This window comes from Bombina bombina, chromosome 2 (assembly GCF_027579735.1).
Source record: "Bombina bombina isolate aBomBom1 chromosome 2, aBomBom1.pri, whole genome shotgun sequence".
NCBI classification, from domain to species: domain Eukaryota; kingdom Metazoa; phylum Chordata; class Amphibia; order Anura; family Bombinatoridae; genus Bombina; species Bombina bombina.
The window spans coordinates 512,460,096-512,479,241 of NC_069500.1; the positions used below are offsets into that span (position 1 = coordinate 512,460,096).

Sequence of the window (19,146 nt, forward strand, 5' to 3'; positions counted from 1 at the left end):
TTGTCAGAAAATAAAAACTGCTACATACCTCTATGCAGATTCATCTGCCCGCTGTCCCCTGATCTGAAGTTTACCTCTCCTCAGATGGCCGAGAAACAGCAATATGATCTTAACTACTCCGGCTAAAATCATAACAAAAACTCTGGTAGATTCTTCTTCAAACTCTGCCAGAGAGATAACAACACACTCCGGTGCTATTTTAAAATAACAAACTTTTGATTGAAGATATAAAACTAAGTATAATCACCATAGTCCTCTCACACATCCTATCTAGTCGTTGGGTGCAAGAGAATGACTGGGAGTGACGTAGAGGGGAGGAGCTATATGCAGCTCTGCTGGGTGAATCCTCTTGCACTTCCTGTTGGGGAGGAGTAATATCCCAGAAGTAATGATGACCCGTGGACTGATCACACTTAACAGAAGAAAGGTACTATGTCCATTGCCGCTACCATTAAGCCGATTACCTCCATGCATTGAGCCACTGACGGGTGTTGAATGGAATGAAGGACACGGCAAGCATTTAGAAGTTTTGTTAACCTGTCCTCTGTCAGGTAAATTTTCATTTCTACAGAATCTATAAGAGTCCCCAAGAAGGGAACTCTTGTGAGTGGCAATAGAGAACTCTTTTCTACGTTCACCTTCCACCCATGCGACCTTAGAAATGCCAGAACTAACTCTGTATGAGACTTGGCAGTTTGGAAATTTGACGCTTGTATCAGAATGTCGTCTAGGTACAGAGCTACCGCTATTCCTCGCGGTCTTAGTACCGCCAGAAGAGAGCCCAGGACCTTTGTAAAGATTCTTGGAGCCGTAGCTAACCCGAAGGGAAGAGCTACAAACTGATAATGCCTGTCTAGGAAGGCAAACCTTAGGTACCGGTAATGATCCCTGTGAATCGGTATGTGAAGGTACGCATCCTTTAGATCCACTGTGGTCATGTACTGACCCTTTTGGATCATGGGTAAGATTGTCCGAATAGTTTCCATTTTGAACGATGGAACTCTTAGGAATTTGTTTAGGATCTTTAAATCCAAGATTGGTCTGAAGGTTCCCTCTTTCTTGGGAACCACAAACAGATTTGAGTAAAACCCTTGTCCGTGTTCCGACCGCGGAACCGGATGGATCACTCCCATTAACAAAAGATCTTGAACACAGCGTAGAAACGCCTCTTTCTTTGTCTGGTTTGTTGACAACCTTGAAAGATGAAATCTCCCTTTGGGAGGAGAAGCTTTGAAGTCCAGAAGATATCCCTGGGATATGATCTCTAACGCCCAGAGATCCTGGACATCTCTTGCCCAAGCCTGGGCGAAGAGAGAAAGTCTGCCCCCTACTAGATCCGTTGCCGGATCGGGGGCCCTCACTTTATGCTGTCTTAGGGGCGGCAGCAGGTTTTCTGGCCTGCTTGCCCTTGTTCCAGGTCTGGTTAGGTTTCCAGCCCTGTCTGTAACGAGCAACAGTTCCTTCCTGTTTTGTAGCGGAGGAAGTTGATGCTGCTCCTGCCTTGAAGTTACGAAAGGCACGAAAATTAGACTGTCTAGCCCTTGGTTTGGCTCTGTCTTGAGGCAGTGCATGTCCCTTACCTCCAGTAATGTCAGCGATAATTTCTTTCAAACCGGGCCCAAATAATGTCTGCCCTTTGAAAGGTATGTTAAGCAATTTAGATTTAGAAGTCACATCGGCTGACCAGGATTTTAGCCACAGCGCTCTGCGCGCCTGGATGGCGAATCCGGAATTCTTAGCCGTAAGCTTAGTCAAATGTACTACGGCATCAGAAATAAATGAATTAGCTAGCTTAAGGACTCTAAGCTTGTCTATGATTTCATCCAATGGAACTGAGCTAATGGTCTCCTCTAGAGACTCAAACCAAAATGCCGCCGCAGCCGTGACAGGCGCAATGCATGCGAGAGGTTGTAATATAAAACCTTGTTGAGTAAACATTTTCTTAAGGTAACCCTCTAATTTTTTGTCCATTGGGTCTGAAAAGGCACAGCTATACTCCACCGGGATAGTGGTACGCTTAGCCAGAGTAGAAACTGCTCCTTCCACCTTAGGGACCGTCTGCCATAAGTCCCGTGTGGTGGCGTCTATTGGAAACATTTTTCTAAATATAGGAGGGGGGGGAAAAGGGCACACCTGGCCTATCCCACTCCTTAGTAATAATTTCTGTAAGTCTCTTAGGTATAGGAAAGACGTCAGTACACGCCGGTACCGCATAGTATCTATCCAGCCTACATAATTTCTCTGGGATTGCAACCGTGTTACAATCATTGAGAGCCGCTAATACCTCCCCTAATAATACACGGAGGTTTTCAAGCTTAAATTTAAAATTTGAAATGTCTGAGTCCAGTCTATTTGGATCAGATCCGTCACCCACAGAATGAAGCTCTCCGTCTTCATGTTCTGCCACTTGTGACGCAGTATCAGACATGGCTCTAACATTATCAGCGTACTCTGTTCTCACCCCAGAGTGGTCGCGTTTACCTTTAAGTTCTGGTAATTTAGATAAAACTTCAGTCATAACATTAGCCATGTCTTGTAAAGTGATTTGTAATGGCCGCCCTGATGTACTTGGCGTCGCAATATCACGCACCTCCTGAGCGGGAGATGCAGGTACTGACACGTGAGGAGAGTTAGTCGGCATAACTTTCCCCTCGTTGTCTGGTGAAATTTTCTTAAAATGTACAGATTGACTTTTATTTAAAGTAGCATCAATGCAATTAGTACACAAATTTCTATTGGGCTCCACATTGGCTTTTGAACATATTGCACAAAGAGATTCCTCTATGTCAGACATGTTAAAACAAACTAGCAATTAGACTAGCAAGCTTGGAAAATACTTTTCAAATAAATTTGCAAGCAATATAAAAAACGTTACTGTGCCTTTAAGAAGCACACAAAAACTGTCACAGTTGAATAACAATGAACCGATTAGTTATAGAAACCAAATTTTCACAGTAAATGCATAAATTTAGCAAAGGATTGCACTCATTAGCAATGGATGATTAACCCTTAATATCAGAAAAACGGATAACAATTGAAAATATAAGCGTTTTTATCACAGTCAAAGCACAGTCTCACAGGTCTGCTGTGAGTGATTACCTCCCTCAAAACTAGTTTTGAAGACCCCTGAGCTCTGTGGAGACGTCCTGGATCATGCAGGGAGAAGAAGGCAGACTGTGACTGGATTTCTAATGCGTAGTAAAAGCGCCAAAATAGGCCCCTCCCACTCACAATACCACAGTGAGGGAAGCTCAGTAAACTGTTTTAATTCAAAACAAACGACAGCCATGTGGAAAATAACGCCCAAAACAATTTTTCACCAAGTACCTCAGATAATTAAACGATTTAACATGCCAGCAAACGTTTAAAATCTAATTTATGAAATGTCATTAAAAGCCTGTTGCTAGTCGCTCACACTGCAAGTTAGGCTAAAAGTTATATGCATACAGTATTTTCCCAGTGAAGTGCCATTCCCCAGAAATACTTAAGTGTAAACATACATACATATCAGCCTGATACCAGTTGCTACTACTGCATTTAAGGCTGTACTTACATTATATCGGTATTAGCAGTATTTTCTCAGTCAATTCCATTCCTTAGAAAATAATATACTGCAACATACCTCTTTGCAGGTGAACCTGCCCGCTGTCCCCTGTTCTGAAGTTACCTCACTCCTCAGAATGGTCGAGAACAGCAAATGGATCTTAGTTACGTCCGCTAAGATCATACACAAAACTCAGGTAGATTCTTCTTCAAATGCTGCCTGAGAAAAAACAACACACTCCGGTGCCGTTTAAAATAAACTTTTGATTGAAGAAATAAAAACTAAGTTTAATAACCACAGTCCTCTCACACATCCTATCTATTAGTTGGGTGCAAGAGAATGACTGGGTATGACGTAGAGGGGAGGAGCTATATAGCAGCTCTGCTTGGGTGATCCTCTTGCACTTCCTGTTGGGGAGGAGTTAATATCCCATAAGTAATGGATGACCCGTGGACTGACTACACTTAACAGGAGAAATTACTCTGTCGTCCTTTGTTTCTCTTATCTTGAGAGAGAAGATGACCCTTACCTCCCGTGATATCCGAGATGATCGCTTTTAAACCAGGTCCAAACAAATTCTTCCCCTTGTAAGAAAGAGCCAGAAGCTTAGACTTAGAAGAAACATCCGCAGACCAAGGCTTTAACCATAAAGCTCTGTGGGCTAGAATAGTGAAGCCCGAAATCTTAGCTCCCAGTTTAATAATTTGAAGGGAAGCATCCGTAACAAAGGCATTAGCTAGCTTCAAAGCCTTTATCCTGTCTTGGATCTCCTCCAAAGAAGTCTCAGACCTGAGAGACTCTGACAGTGCATCAAACTAATATGTCCCCGCACTAGTGACGGTAGCAATGCAGGCAGCTGGCTGCCATTGCGGACCCTGGTGAACATAAATCTTCTTAAGTAGACCCTCCAAGCCTCCTTGAAAGAGTCAGCTATGGGAAACATCTTAAAAATAGGAGGGGGAGAAAAAGGTATACCTGGTCTCTCCCACTCCTTATTAATGATCTCCGAAGCCCGCTTTGGGACTGGAAATACGTCTGAGTAAGAAGGCACCTTGAAATATTTGTCCAATTTGCTAGACTTCATAGGGACAACCACTACCACTAACCAAGACTTCCCTGAGTAACAGGCAGAGGTGTTTTAGTTTAAACACTAAAGATACAACCTCCGAATCTGTCAGAGGCAAAACACTTTCTGAATCTGAGATCTCACCCTCAGATGCTACTGCAGTATCCTCTTCGTGTTCTTGAGAGGGTACCTCCGAAATTGCAACAATTGCATCAGGACTTACTGAATGTCTGGCTTTCCTCTTACGTTTACCCTGCAACAGTGGAAAAGCAGACAATGCATCAGAAATTGTAGAAGACATGAGAGAAGCTATGTCTTGTAAAGAAACCCCAGAAGGAACTATAGCACAGGGCACTGCTTGTGAGGGCGGTAAAATTTGGGACCCTTGGGGAGAAAGCTGCAGCATATATTGACCCTCATCATTAGACTCCTGGACAACATCCCCCTTATAAAGAGCAAGTGACATCTTGCAAGTCCCCTTGGTCCATGCTTGTTCAAAAATGGCCAAATAGTAAATAAACTTTAAATGTATTTGCAAATATTAAATTAGAAAAACCGTTACTGTCTCTTTAAATTTAAAAGTTTCATTTTCCTCCAAAACGTTCAATTTAGCAAACAAACGTATTAAGAAAAAATAAAACCTCTGCACCTCAGCAAGCTGCTGAAGTGCTCCTACCTGACCTGAGATTAGTCAATGTTCCCCTCCTTTCAGCTCCAACGATCCGTTAGTATCAAACAACCATACGTTGCAGAAAAAGGAAATACCGGTTTTGCACTAGCAACGCATGATTGCTCTCAGCATGCGGCTCTAGAACAGACCAGTAAATCCTTCCTGATGTCTTCTCAGAACTGAAGCGCAACTAAAGTGGCGCGTAAACAGGAAGGATCGCCCATCGCGGGCGTTAGCTCTGCCAAACTAGTCTTGTTCTAGATAGAAAAAGAGTGAAACCACCAGAGCCATACATCCTAACAACGCATGTCTGCCTTTCAGCTAAACACTGCCCAAACACCTTCCCTTTAGGAAAGACTTAATGTCCCAACATAAAGAGCCATCTTCCTTATAGCCCCTTATGTTCAGAGTGTGCTGTGTTTCTGAGTCCTTTTCTTCAATGTGCCCCAGAAATTAAAGTAGTACTTACCATAGCTTCTGCCTGGCAGCTCTCAGGCTTGAGAGGTCCTCTCCCTCACATCAACCTGAGGAGAATAAAGTGCGGAGTCAACATTTACTTCAGACTGCAGGAAATAGGGCAGCAAGAAAATATGAGAGGCGCAGTAAGAATTATGTCCCACAAGTTCACATTGCTCGAAAGCCACCAACGCTCTACTGAAGAGACTGATATGGACTACGGATACACCCTAGAACAAAGCAGCACAATCTTGCACTACTTTAAAAATAATAAACTCTTGATTGAAGAATCTATACTAACACCTCACTTTACCTCTTCCTATCACTAACGTAGGCAAAGAGAATGACTGGGGTGGGAGGAAAGGGAGGAGCTATTTAACAGCTCTGCTGTGGTGCTCTTTGCCTCCTCCTGCTGACCAGGAGGTGAATATCCCATTAATAATTAAGATGATCTGTGGACTCAGTGTCTTAAAGGGACAGTCTACACCAGAATTTTTATTGTTTTAAAAGATAGATAATCCCTTTATTACCCATTCGCCAGTTTTGCATAACCAACAGTCATAATAATATACTTTTAACCTCTATGATTATCTTGTATCTAAGCCTCTGCAAACTGCCCCTTTTTTCAGTTCTTTTGACAGACTTGCAGTCTAGCCAATCAGTGCCTGCTCCCAGATAACACTGTGCTCGTGCACGTGAAGTTATCTATATGAAATATGTGAACTAACACCCTCTAGTGGTGAAAAACTGTTAAAATGCAATCTGAAAGAGGTGGGCTTCAAGGTCTAAGAAATTAGCATATGAACCTCCTAGGTTAAGCTCTCAATTAAGAATACCAAGAGAACAAAGCAAAATTGGTGATAAAAGTAAATTGGAAAATTGTTTAAAATTACATGCTCTATCTGAATCATGAAAGTTTATTTTGGCCTAGACTGTCCCTTTAAAAAAAGAAATAACGGTCTTTAAAAATAAAGGGTGGGGTCGTGAACTCTCCATATCCGGAAAGAAATAGATCAGGTAAGCATAAATCTTGTTTTCTTTCCTAAGATATGGAGAGTCCACAACGTCATTACTAGTGGAAACCAATACCCAAGCTAGAGAACACAGATAAGGGAGCAAGACAGGCAGACCTAAAGAGAATTAGCAGTAACTTTCTAAACCTTACGCTGTCCAGAGAAACAAACAGGGCAGAAGACTGCCAAAAATCCTTAGTCGCCTGTAGATAAAAATTTAAAGCACAAAAAAATAAAAAACGGCTGCACACTGCAGGGTTATCAAAGTTAAAAGGTAACTTTATTAGAACATAGATAAAAACATGTGGTACAAAAAGGCAGCATAGATGAACTTCCTTACATGTTTCGTGCCTGCACTTGGCACTTAATCATAGGAATGAAAAAAATTTAAAGCACGCACGACATCCACCAAACATTCCTTATTAGAAAAAGGATTAGGACCTAGTGAAAAACAATTTCCCGATTAATATTTCTATCCAAAACCACTTTCGGAAGAAAACCTAACTTAGTACGAAGAACCACCTTATCAGCATGAAAGATAAAATAAGGCGAATCATACTGCAAAGCCAAGAGTTACGAGACTCTCCAAGCATAAGAGATAGCAATGAGAAACAAAACCCTCCAAGATAACTTAATATCTATGGAATGCATTGGCTCAAACGGAGCCTGCTGCAAAACTAAGAGTTAAGGCTCCAAGGAGGAGCAACAGACTTAAACACAGGCCTGATTCTGACCAAGGCCTGACAAAGGGATTGAACAACCTTCAGAGACTATTCTTTCTCCAAAAAACAAAATCCTAGGAATCCTGGCCTTACTCCAAGAGTAGCTCTTTGAATCACACCAACAAAAGGTATTTACTCCATACCTTATGGGAAATCTTTCCAGTAACAGGCTTGCAAGCCTGAAGCATGGTCTCAAAGACCGACTCAGGAAAACCACACTTAGACAGAACTAAGTGTTTAAACTCTAAGCAGTCAGCTTCAGAGAAGTAAGAATTGGATGAAGTAATTGACTCCGAGTTAGAAGGTCCTTCCTCATAAGGAACCTTCAAGGTGGAAGAGATGACACCTTCACTAGGTCTGCATACCAGATCCTGCAAGGCCACGCAGGAGCTATTAGAATTATCGAAGCTCTCTCCTGTTTGATACGAGCAATGACTCATGGAAAAAGAGCAAATGAAGGAAACTGATAAGCCAGACTGAAGTCCCAATGAACTGCCAGAACATCGATCAGGGCGGCCTGTTGATCTCTTGCATTGAACCGAAACTTGGCGTTCTGTTGAGACGCCATCAGATCCAACTCCGGCAACCCCCCCGAGGGTTAACCTGGAGAACACCTCCGGATGGAGAGCCCACTCCCCGGGATGAAATATCTATCTGCTCAGGAAGTCCGCTTCCAAGTTGTCCACCCTTGGAATTTGGATGGCAGATGGACAGCAATTGTGAGCGTCCGCCCACAGAACAATCCAAGCCACCTCCTTTCATGGCTAAGGAACTCAGAGTTCCTCCCTGGAGGATGATGTAAGCCACTGAGGCGACATAGTCAGACTATAACCCTTAAAAACCGGGCTAAGGACAACTGAGGACAAGCCATTTGAGAATTGTAAATTGCACTCCAAGATATAGATATTTAAGGGAAGAGCAGACTCCTCCCGAGTCCATAGACAATGCGCGATTAACGAGTCCCAGCAGGCTGGCGTCTGTGGTCACAATCACCCAGGTAGGCTTCCAAAAGCATGTGCCCTGACACAGATGCTCCCGAGAAGGCCACCATGGGAGAGAGTCTCTAGTCGCCTGATCTAGATCTATCCTCTGAGACAGGTCTGAATAGTCCTCGTTCAATTGTCTAAGCATGCATAACTGCAGAGCTCTCAAATGGAAACAAGCAAAAGGGATTGATGTCCATAGAAGCGACCATCAGACCAATTACCTCAATACACTGAGCCACTGATTGCCAAACAGTAGACTGCAGAGAAGCAATAGAAAAGACGCTTAGATTTTCTGACCTCTGTCTTAAAACTTTTTATAGATAGGGAATCTATTATGGTCTATAAGAAAACTACCCTTGTAGCTGAAACAAGGGAAATCTTCCCCAGATTCACATTCCATCCATGGAAACGACAAGATCTCTGTGTGAGAGATTGCTTGTTGAAAAGATGGCGCCAGAACCTTCCAGGTAGGGCGCCACTGCAATTCCCCGAGACCTGATCACTGCCTCGAGGGCCCCAGGACCTTGAGAAAATTCCGGGAGCTGTGGCAACGGCCAAACGGGAGAGAGTCTAGAAATGCAAATCTCAGGAACTTGCTGAGACTTTAGGTCTATAATAGGATGAAAAGTTCCACAAACATATTTGAATAGAATCCTAGACCCTGTTCCCTTACAGAAACTGGAACGATCACTTCCATGAAGTGAAAGGTCTTGAACGCAATTCAAGAAAACCTCTCTTATCTGGACTGCAGATAATCCTAAGAGGTGGAACCTCTGGGAGGAAAGTCTTACATTTTATTTTGTAACCCTGAGATACTATGTCCACAAACCTGAGATCTGGGACATCTCATATCCAAGCTCGATAAAAATGAGAGAGCTCATCTCCCACTTGACCCGATCCCAGATCGGGGGCAAACCCTTCATGCTGATCTAGACTCAGCTGTAGGAATCTTAAGATTGCTTCCCTTTGTTTCAAGACTGATTGGGTTTCCAAGAAGACTTGGACTGTTCCAGCTTGGAAAAGGGAGAGGACAACTTTCCTTTGAAGTTATGAAAGGAACGAAAATTACTTTGACGTCCTTTAGGTCTTGAGGTAGAAAAGACCCCTTTTTTACCAGAAAATCACAGAAATTAAATTCTGCTAGACCGGGTACAAATAAGGTCTTACCCTTGTAAGGAAGCTTGGTCTTAGGAGGAAACATCCGCTGACCAAGATTTCAGCTACACCCCCCTGCGAGTTGGCACAGTGAAGCCAAATATATTGGCTCCCAGATTAATAACTTGCATGGTAGCCTCAGAAAAAAAGGAAATGGCTAGCTTGAGAGTTTTAATTCTGTCTTGGATCTCCTCCAAGGAGTCTCTGCATGAAGAGAATCAGACAAGGCGTCGTACCAATAAGATGCTGCACTTGACACCGTGGCAATACAAACTGCAGGATGCCATTGAAGGCATTGATGAACATACATCTTTTTCAAATAAGCCTCCAGCTTTATGTCCATTGGATCATTAAAAGAGCAGCTATCCTCTTTAGGAATAGTAGTTCTCTTAGTCAAAGAAGAAATGGCCCCTTCTACTTTAGGCACCGTGCGCCATGAGACTTTAAAGGAGTTAGCGACAGGAAACATCTTTTTTAAGGACAGGAGATTTAATAGACTTTTTACGGTTGACAATGACAGGAGTATCGTAGTCGTCCAAAGTAGCCAAAACCCACAAACACACAAAGGTTTTTAGGCTTAAATCTGAAGGTTACTACTTCAACATCAGATAAAGGAATTATACTGTCCGAATATGAGATTTCACCCTCAGATACTACCGATGCATCCTCCTCATCAAACTTATGAGGGAGGGCAACCTGAGTAGCAGAAGGCAGAACAGAAACCTTACTATCTGAGCCTTTAATTTTCGTCTTGCGTTTTCCTGTTAACATAGGAAAAGCAGAAAATGCCACAGACACTGCCAAGGATACCTGAGCTACCTGAGCAAAAACTTCTGCAGACAAATAACCTCCTACAGGAGGCTGAGAGGAACTGCAGGGCACTGTGATGCCATAGAGGCTAGGGACATTTAAGGAGAAAGCTGTGGCATTGCCTGAACAGCATCATCCAGATAGACATTGAGCTTAGAGAGTAACAATCTATCTTGAATACAAAAATCCTAGAAAAAATATGCAGCACGGAATTGCATAGTAAAACAAGTAGTGCCTCAAAGCATATTAAACATATATAACAATGTACAGATTTTTGTCCAAAAACATGACACATAATTGTCTGAATTTTCAGGCAAAATTGAACCTCTGACCTTGAAGGTCATATATGCAAGGCAATAGCTTAGCTTACTAAGCTATTACACAGTTATAAAATAAAAAAAGAGAAATTTTAAAACATTAAATCCTGCTACTGTCACTTTAAGAATTCTCTAGCAGAGCGAGGATATCGCACTCCCTATTTTTCTACACACCGCAGCAAGAAAAATCAGGGACCTCAGCACTCTAACTGATGTGACTAACCAGTAGAATCCAACACTTAAAAAAAGGCTAGACATGGCATAGAAATCTCCTGCATACAACTCCCAGGAGATGCCAGCTTTAGAAACTGCAAGCGGAAAAGGCGGGTCACATGACCTACCACAGGAATGGTGCAGTAGATAATAAAATGCATGCTCTAACTCCCCTGCCAAGGAAAACATTAAAAGTTTACAACGGATAGTGTTTCAATAAAATGTTGCCCAAAGCTGAAAAATAGCGAGAAAATTTATTAAATCCTGCTATTTAGATGCCATATTAACAACATTGGCGTAGCCTTACATTATGTAGGGGACTACAGAGACATTACACACAAGAGCCATAAAAAAACAAAGGGAATGCTTTGTTTCAGCCAATAAAGAATTAACCCCTAGGTCTCAACAACACAATCAGTGCATGCAGCATGCCCATAAATATCCTTGCAAAGGATACCCCATGTCCCAATGAAAAGTGCAGATACAATTTCTATAAGTGCTTTTTAAGTCCCCATACCTAGAAGACAAAAAGGCACTTACCTGCATTCTAGCCGTCCGGCAGGAAGACAGCTCACAAAGCATTAAAGGACACATACTTCTTACAGAGGCCTGTGGAGAAAGCAAAGAGTAAACCTACTCTGGCTTTCTGTACAAGGGCAGCAAGATGTTAGGAACTTGCAAGGTGGGCCTTGCTCCGTTTTCCTAACTGCTTTAAAGCCGCCACTACTCTACTGAAGAGATTGAGGTTGACTAAAGCTATACCCAAAATCTTGCTTGTAACGAACAAAATCCAATTTTCTTCAGACACCAAAACTTCACCTCAATTTACAGAGGCAAAGAGAATAACTGGGGTTTATGGGTAGGAGAGTGATACTTAACTGCTTTGCTGTGGTGCTCTTTGCCTCCTCCTGCTGGCCAGGAGTGATATTTCCCACTAGTAATTGATGACGTTGTGGACTCCATACATTTACAATAACGTTTGCTAGAAGCTAGTTTGCTAATGCATATACACACACACACACTATAATTTGGATATGCACAGATCTTAGTGAGTACTTTCACAAGATCATTTATAGATTTGAGTGAAAGCATTTATGAAAGAAGAAAAAAAGCCTTAGAAAAATAAGAACCCATTAAAACAAAAAATGTAATCCCCACATCTAATTTCTCTCTTCATCCTGCTGCAAACACCTACACAATATTTCCAAATCTGTCCGTTCTGAGCACTGTCACCACTAAGCAACTAATCCAATCCCTTTCCAGACCTGACTACTGCAATAACCTACTAATTGGCTTTCCTCTTACCTGCCACTCCCTTCAATCCAACCTTATTGCCTCTGCCAGGCTAATCCACCTTTCCAGTCACTCAGTATCTACTGCACCTTTCAGAGTCCCTTCAACTGGCTCTCCCATTCACAGCAGAATTAAAGGAAAATGAAACCCAATTTTTTTTTTTTTTTTTTTTTTTTTTAACTATTTAGATAGAGAAAACAGTTTTAAAAAAAGTTTACAATTTACTTCTATTATGAAATTTGCTTTATTCTCATGTTATTCTTTGGTTAAGAGATATCTAGATAGAAAGCGTGCACATGTCTGGAGCATTACATGACAGGAAATTGTGCCGCTATCTAGTGTTCTTGCTATGGTATAACATTGTAGCAAAACTGCTGCCATGTAGTGCTGCAGACACATGCACACTCCTGAACTTATCCTTTGTTGAAAGCAGGAAGGTAACAAGAAAACAGAACATCTGATAATAGAAGTAAATTTGAAAGTTGTTTAAACTAGTATGTTCACTGAATCATGAATGAAAAATGTTGGGTTTTATGTCCTGTCCTCACTAAACAAATATACTTCAGCCCACCCCGTAAGATCAAAGAATGACCTGCCCCTTGCATCTTTTATTATCACCTCTTACCATGCTAGACTGCAGGATTTCTTTCATGCAGCACCAACACACTAACACACTTCCTCGCACTCTCACTTACCCCTAATCTGTCTTCTTTTGAATGTTCCCTAAAGACTTCTTTTCAGGGATGCCTACCACCCAATTCAGCAACAAATGATTTCCACCTAATATTTGCCGTCATCTAACTTATTATTCCCACCTTTGCAGTCCTCACCTCCCAACCCTCCTAGATTGTAAGTGACAACAGGAATAGGACCCTCAGTTCCTCCTGTGCTTTTGTTTGTCTAGGCTCTTAAAAGTATCAATGGTTTAATTATATCAATAATAAATAAAAAAGTAAATACATAGGCATAGATTTCCTATGCTGGCTTATTCATTACAAACCTATAAAATCATATGGGAGACTTCACCTTTTATCTTTCAGCTTCAGGACTTACCCATTCTGTGGTGTTCACTAGAGAACTACTTGTGGGCTGTAGGAGGCAGGTGCTTCTGTATGGGGCTCCATTGAACCTAAACATAAAAACACATTTTTTTCTTCACATTCACAGTATCATATAAGAAAGATTAGTATTTGACACTTAATACACCAAAACTTGCAAAAAAGCAGAAATGTTAAAACCTTTACAGACACAAATACCCAAACCCGGAATGCCAAAATCTAAACATTCTGAAATACAAATACTTTTCCATAATTTTTATTATTATTTTTTTAAAACCAAAAATCATAAATTATGCTTACCTGATAAATTCACTCTTTATTGGCAGTGAGTCCACAAAATCCATCCATAATCTAGGGGAAATACTTCACCTGGCCACCAGGAGAAGGCGGAGACACCACAAACAAAGCATTAAATATCCCTCCCACTTCCCCTACCCTCGCAGTAGTTCAAGCCGAGGATAAGGAAAAGTAGAGATATAAGGGGTACAGAGGTGCCAAAAGACTGCAGCCACTACAATATTACAGGGCGGGTTAATGGACTCACTGCCAAGAAAAAAAAGATTCAGGTATACATAAATTATGTTTTCTTTATAATGGCAGTGAGCATCCACAAAATCCATTTATATGTTAAACTAAAACTTACTTAAGCTGTGGAATCCACAAAAATTGAGGGGAAGGTAGGGAAGGCAGTACTAAACACTAGGCACCACCGCCTAAAGAACCTCTTCCCCAAAAGACGCCTCTACTGAAGCAAAAAACATAAAATCTGTAAAATTTCGAGAAAGTATGTAACAAGGACCAAGTAGCAGTCTTACATATCTGTTCAACTGAAGCCTCATTCTTGATAGCCCAGGAAGAAGACACCGCACAAGTAGAATGAAGCATAATCCGTGAAGGAGGCTGCTGGGCTGCTTCTATATACACCATGCAAATCAAACTTCTGAGCCAGAATGATAGTTTAACAGCTGTGGCTTTCTGATCTTTGCTCTTACCAGAATGCAGGACAAACAAGGAAGATGCTTGATGAAATTCCTTGGAAGCATGAAGATACAACTTCAAGGCTCTAACCACATCCAGATTATGCAACAGACCCTCTCCGTAGAGAAAGAAGGATTAGGACAAAGACCGAACAACAACTTCTTGATTAATGTTGAGAGTGGAGACAACCTTAGGTATAAACCCCATCTTTGTCCCCAGTACGCCATTAACCGCATGAAACACTATGTAAGGGGGGGTCACATTGAAGGGCAGATAATTCAGATACCCTAGGAGCAGAAGAAATAGACAACAAACACCAAGTTAGTAACAATATCAATAGAATGCATATGCTCAAACGGAGCCTGTTGAACTATAAGAAGATTAAGGCACCATGGAGGAGCATTAGGTTTAAAAACAGGTCTAATTCTAACAATAGCTTGAACAAACGACTGAACATCTGGCAAACGAGCCAACCACTTATGCCATAAAAGAGAAAGAGCAGAAATCTGACTCGTAAGAGAACTAGCTGGCAGGCCCTTCTCTAAACCATCCTGTAGATACTGAAGGATGCAAAGACTTTACCTTGTGGCAAGGGAAGCCACGGTCTGCACTCCAAGACAGATAAGCCCTTCACACCTTGTGGCAAATAAGTCTGGTAACAGACTCCTAAAAATCACCACCTCAGAGAATCCTCTCTGGGACAAAACTATGCATTCAATCTCCATGCAGTCAGCCTCAGAGAATCGAGATTTTGATAGAACGAAGGACCCTGAACCATTAGGTCCAGCCTCTGAGGTAGCCGACATGGAGGAGCAGACTACATTCTCACTAGGTCTGCATACCAAGTCCAAGGATCTAACAGGATTGTTGGAATTTCCTCCTGTATGATCCAAGCTATAACTAAAGGGAGCAGAACAATTGGAGGAAAGAGATACACTAGATTGAAGTGTCATGGAACTGCTAAAGCATCCACCAATTCCGCTTGAAGATCTTTCAATCTCGACCCGTATCTAGGAAGTTTGGTATTGAGCTGGGAAGCCATCAGATCTATCCCCGGGCACCCCCAACCTGTGCGTGATGTCGCAAAACACCACCTTAGCAACCATTCCCCAGAGTGCAGAATCCGTCTGCTCAGAAAATCCGCTTCCCAAATGTCCACACCTGGAATGTGGATAGCAGATATTTGGTAATGATATGTCTGCCAATGAAGGATACAGGACACCTACCGCAGCGCCAGGGAATCCCCTTAGTGATGTTGTCCAATTGAAATCATATAGAACTGACAGTACACAACAGAGGCCATGACTGAAGAGTGGTAAAGATGGCCCTTATATCCAGAATGTTGATTGGAAGGATCGCTTCCTCTGGGCACCAGGTACCCTGAGCCCTCAGAGAACACCACACAGTGCCCCAGCCTGTCGAATTTGCATTCTGTTAAGATATCCCAGAAAGTGTATAGGAAGCACATTCCCTGGAGAATGGGTTAATGAAACAGCCACCAGGAAAGAGACTATCGTTTCTGATCAAGAGATATTGCCTGAAACAGGTCTAAATTATTTGCGTTTCATTGTTCTAGCATACATAACCGCAAAGGTCTCAAATAAAAGCGAGCAAAAGGAATAGCGTCCAAAGCCACCACCATGAGACCTACCACCTACATGCAGTGAGCCACTGAAGGCCGAGAAGTGGACTGAAAAAGTTGGCAGGCTGTCTGAACTGGGACTTCCCATCCATGTAAATGACAGCTTCGTGCTAAAGCATCTCTAGCAGTCTTCAGTGTTGCACACTTAGGGCAAGATGCAGGCCCCTAGAGAGTGGACGGAGCGTGGGCCAAAACGCCTCTGCGGCAGGAAAAACAGAATTTATGTTTACCTGATAAATTACTTTCTCCAACGGTGTGTCCGGTCCACGGCGTCATCCTTACTTGTGGGATATTCTCTTCCCCAACAGGAAATGGCAAAGAGCCCAGCAAAGCTGGTCACATGATCCCTCCTAGGCTCCGCCTACCCCAGTCATTCGACCGACGTAAAGGAGGAATATTTGCATAGGAGAAACCATATGATACCGTGGTGACTGTAGTTAAAGAAAATAAATTATCAGACCTGATTAAAAAAACCAGGGCGGGCCGTGGACCGGACACACCGTTGGAGAAAGTAATTTATCAGGTAAACATAAATTCTGTTTTCTCCAACATAGGTGTGTCCGGTCCACGGCGTCATCCTTACTTGTGGGAACCAATACCAAAGCTTTAGGACACGGATGAAGGGAGGGAGCAAATCAGGTCACCTAAATGGAAGGCACCACGGCTTGCAAAACCTTTCTCCCAAAAATAGCCTCAGAAGAAGCAAAAGTATCAAACTTGTAAAATTTGGTAAAAGCGTGCAGTGAAGACCAAGTCGCTGCCCTACATATCTGATCAACAGAAGCCTCGTTCTTGAAGGCCCATGTGGAAGCCACAGCCCTAGTGGAATGAGCTGTGATTCTTTCAGGAGGCTGCCGTCCGGCAGTCTCGTAAGCCAATCTGATGATGCTTTTAATCCAAAAAGAGAGAGAGGTAGAAGTTGCTTTTTGACCTCTCCTTTTACCAGAATAAACAACAAACAAGGAAGATGTTTGTCTAAAATCCTTTGTAGCATCTAAATAGAATTTTAGAGCGCGAACAACATCCAAATTGTGCAACAAACGTTCCTTCTTTGAAACTGGATTCGGACACAAAGAAGGCACGACTATCTCCTGGTTAATGTTTTTGTTAGAAACAACTTTCGGAAGAAAACCAGGTTTAGTACGTAAAACCACCTTATCTGCATGGAACACCAGATAAGGAGGAGAACACTGCAGAGCAGATAATTCTGAAACTCTTCTAGCAGAAGAAATTGCAACCAAAAACAAAACTTTCCAAGATAATAACTTAATATCAACGGAATGTAAGGGTTCAAACGGAACCCCCTGAAGAACTGAAAGAACTAAGTTGAGACTCCAAGGAGGAGTCAAAGGTTTGTAAACAGGCTTGATTCTAACCAGAGCCTGAACAAAGGCTTGAACATCTGGCACAGCTGCCAGCTTTTTGTGAAGTAACACAGACAAGGCAGAAATCTGTCCCTTCAAGGAACTTGCAGATAATCCTTTCTCCAATCCTTCTTGAAGAAAGGATAGAATCTTAGGAATTTTTACCTTGTCCCAAGGGAATCCTTTAGATTCACACCAACAGATATATTTTTTCCATATTTTGTGGTAAATTTTTCTAGTTACAGGCTTTCTGGCCTGAACAAGAGTATCAATAACAGAATCTGAGAACCCTCGTTTTGATAAGATCAAGCGTTCAATCTCCAAGCAGTCAGTTGGAGTGAGACCAGATTCGGATGTTCGAACGGACCTTGAACAAGAAGGTCTCGTCTCAAAGGTAGCTTCCATGGTGGAGCCGATAACATATTCACCAGATCTGCATACCAAGTATTGCGTGGCCACGCAGGAGCTATCAAGATCACCGATGCCCTCTCCTGATTGATCCTGGCTACCAGCCTGGGGATGAGAGGAAACGGCGGGAATACATAAGCTAGTTTGAAGGTCCAAGGTGCTACTAGTGCATCTACTAGAGTCGCCTTGGGATCCCTGGATCTGGACCCGTAGCAAGGAACCTTGAAGTTCTGACGAGAGGCCATCAGATCCATGTCTGGAATGCCCAACAGTTGAGTAATTTGGGCAAAGATTTCCGGATGGAGTACCCACTCCCCCGGATGTAATGTCTGACGACTCAGAAAATCCGCTTCCCAATTTTCCACTCCTGGGATGTGGATTGCAGACAGGTGGCAGGAGTGAGTCTCCGCCCATTGAATGATTTTGGTCACTTCTTCCATCGCCAGGGAACTCCTTGTTCCCCCCTGATGGTTGATGTACGCAACAGTCGTCATGTTGTCTGATTGAAACCGTATGAACTTGGCCTTTGCTAGCTGAGGCCAAGCCTTGAGAGCATTGAGTATCGCTCTCAGTTCCAGAATATTTATCGGTAGAAGAGATTCTTCCCGAGACCAAAGACCCTGAGCTTTCAGGGGTCCCCAGACCGCGCCCCAGCCCATCAGACTGGCGTCGGTCGTGACAATGACCCACTCTGGCCTGCGGAAGTTCATCCCTTGTGACAGGTTGTCCAGGGACAGCCACCAACGGAGTGAATCTCTGGTATTACTTGTATCGTCGGAGACAAGTCTGTATAGTCCCCATTCCACTGACTGAGCATGCACAGTTGTAATGGTCTTAGATGAATGCGCGCAAAAGGAACTATGTCCATTGCCGCTACCATCAAACCTATTACTTCCATGCACTGCGCTATGGAAGGAAGAGGAACGGAATGAAGTATTTGACAAGAGTTTAGAAGTTTTGTTGTTCTGGCCTCTGTCAGAAAAATCCTCATTTCTAAGGAGTCTATTATTGTTCCCAAGAAGGGAACCCTTGTTGACGGAGATAGAGAACTCTTTTCTACGTTCACTTTCCATCCGTGAGATCTGAGAAAGGCCAGGACTATGTCCGTGTGAGCCTTTGCTTGAGGAAGGGACGACGCTTGAATCAGAATGTCGTCCAAGTAAGGTACTACTGCAATGCCCCTTGGTCTTAGCACCGCTAGAAGGGACCCTAGTACCTTTGTGAAAATCCTTGGAGCAGTGGCTAATCCGAAAGGAAGTGCCACGAACTGGTAATGCTTGTCCAGGAATGCGAACCTTAGGAACCGATGATGTTCCTTGTGGATAGGAATATGTAGATACGCATCCTTTAAATCCACCGTGGTCATGAATTGACCTTCCTGGATGGAAGGAAGAATTGTTCGAATGGTTTCCATTTTGAACGATGGAACCTTGAGAAACTTGTTTAGGATC

General features: G+C 42.7%; 1 protein-coding gene across 1 annotated transcript in view; it reads right to left on the reverse strand.

The window, feature by feature from the left end:
- The window catches only part of SUPT16H (SPT16 homolog, facilitates chromatin remodeling subunit), a 231,307-nt gene that overhangs the window by 97,692 nt on the left and 114,469 nt on the right, over positions 1-19,146 (reverse strand). The window contains 1 exon segment of the mRNA XM_053702276.1: positions 13,299-13,374. Within this exon segment, the coding sequence (XP_053558251.1) occupies positions 13,299-13,374 (76 nt within the window).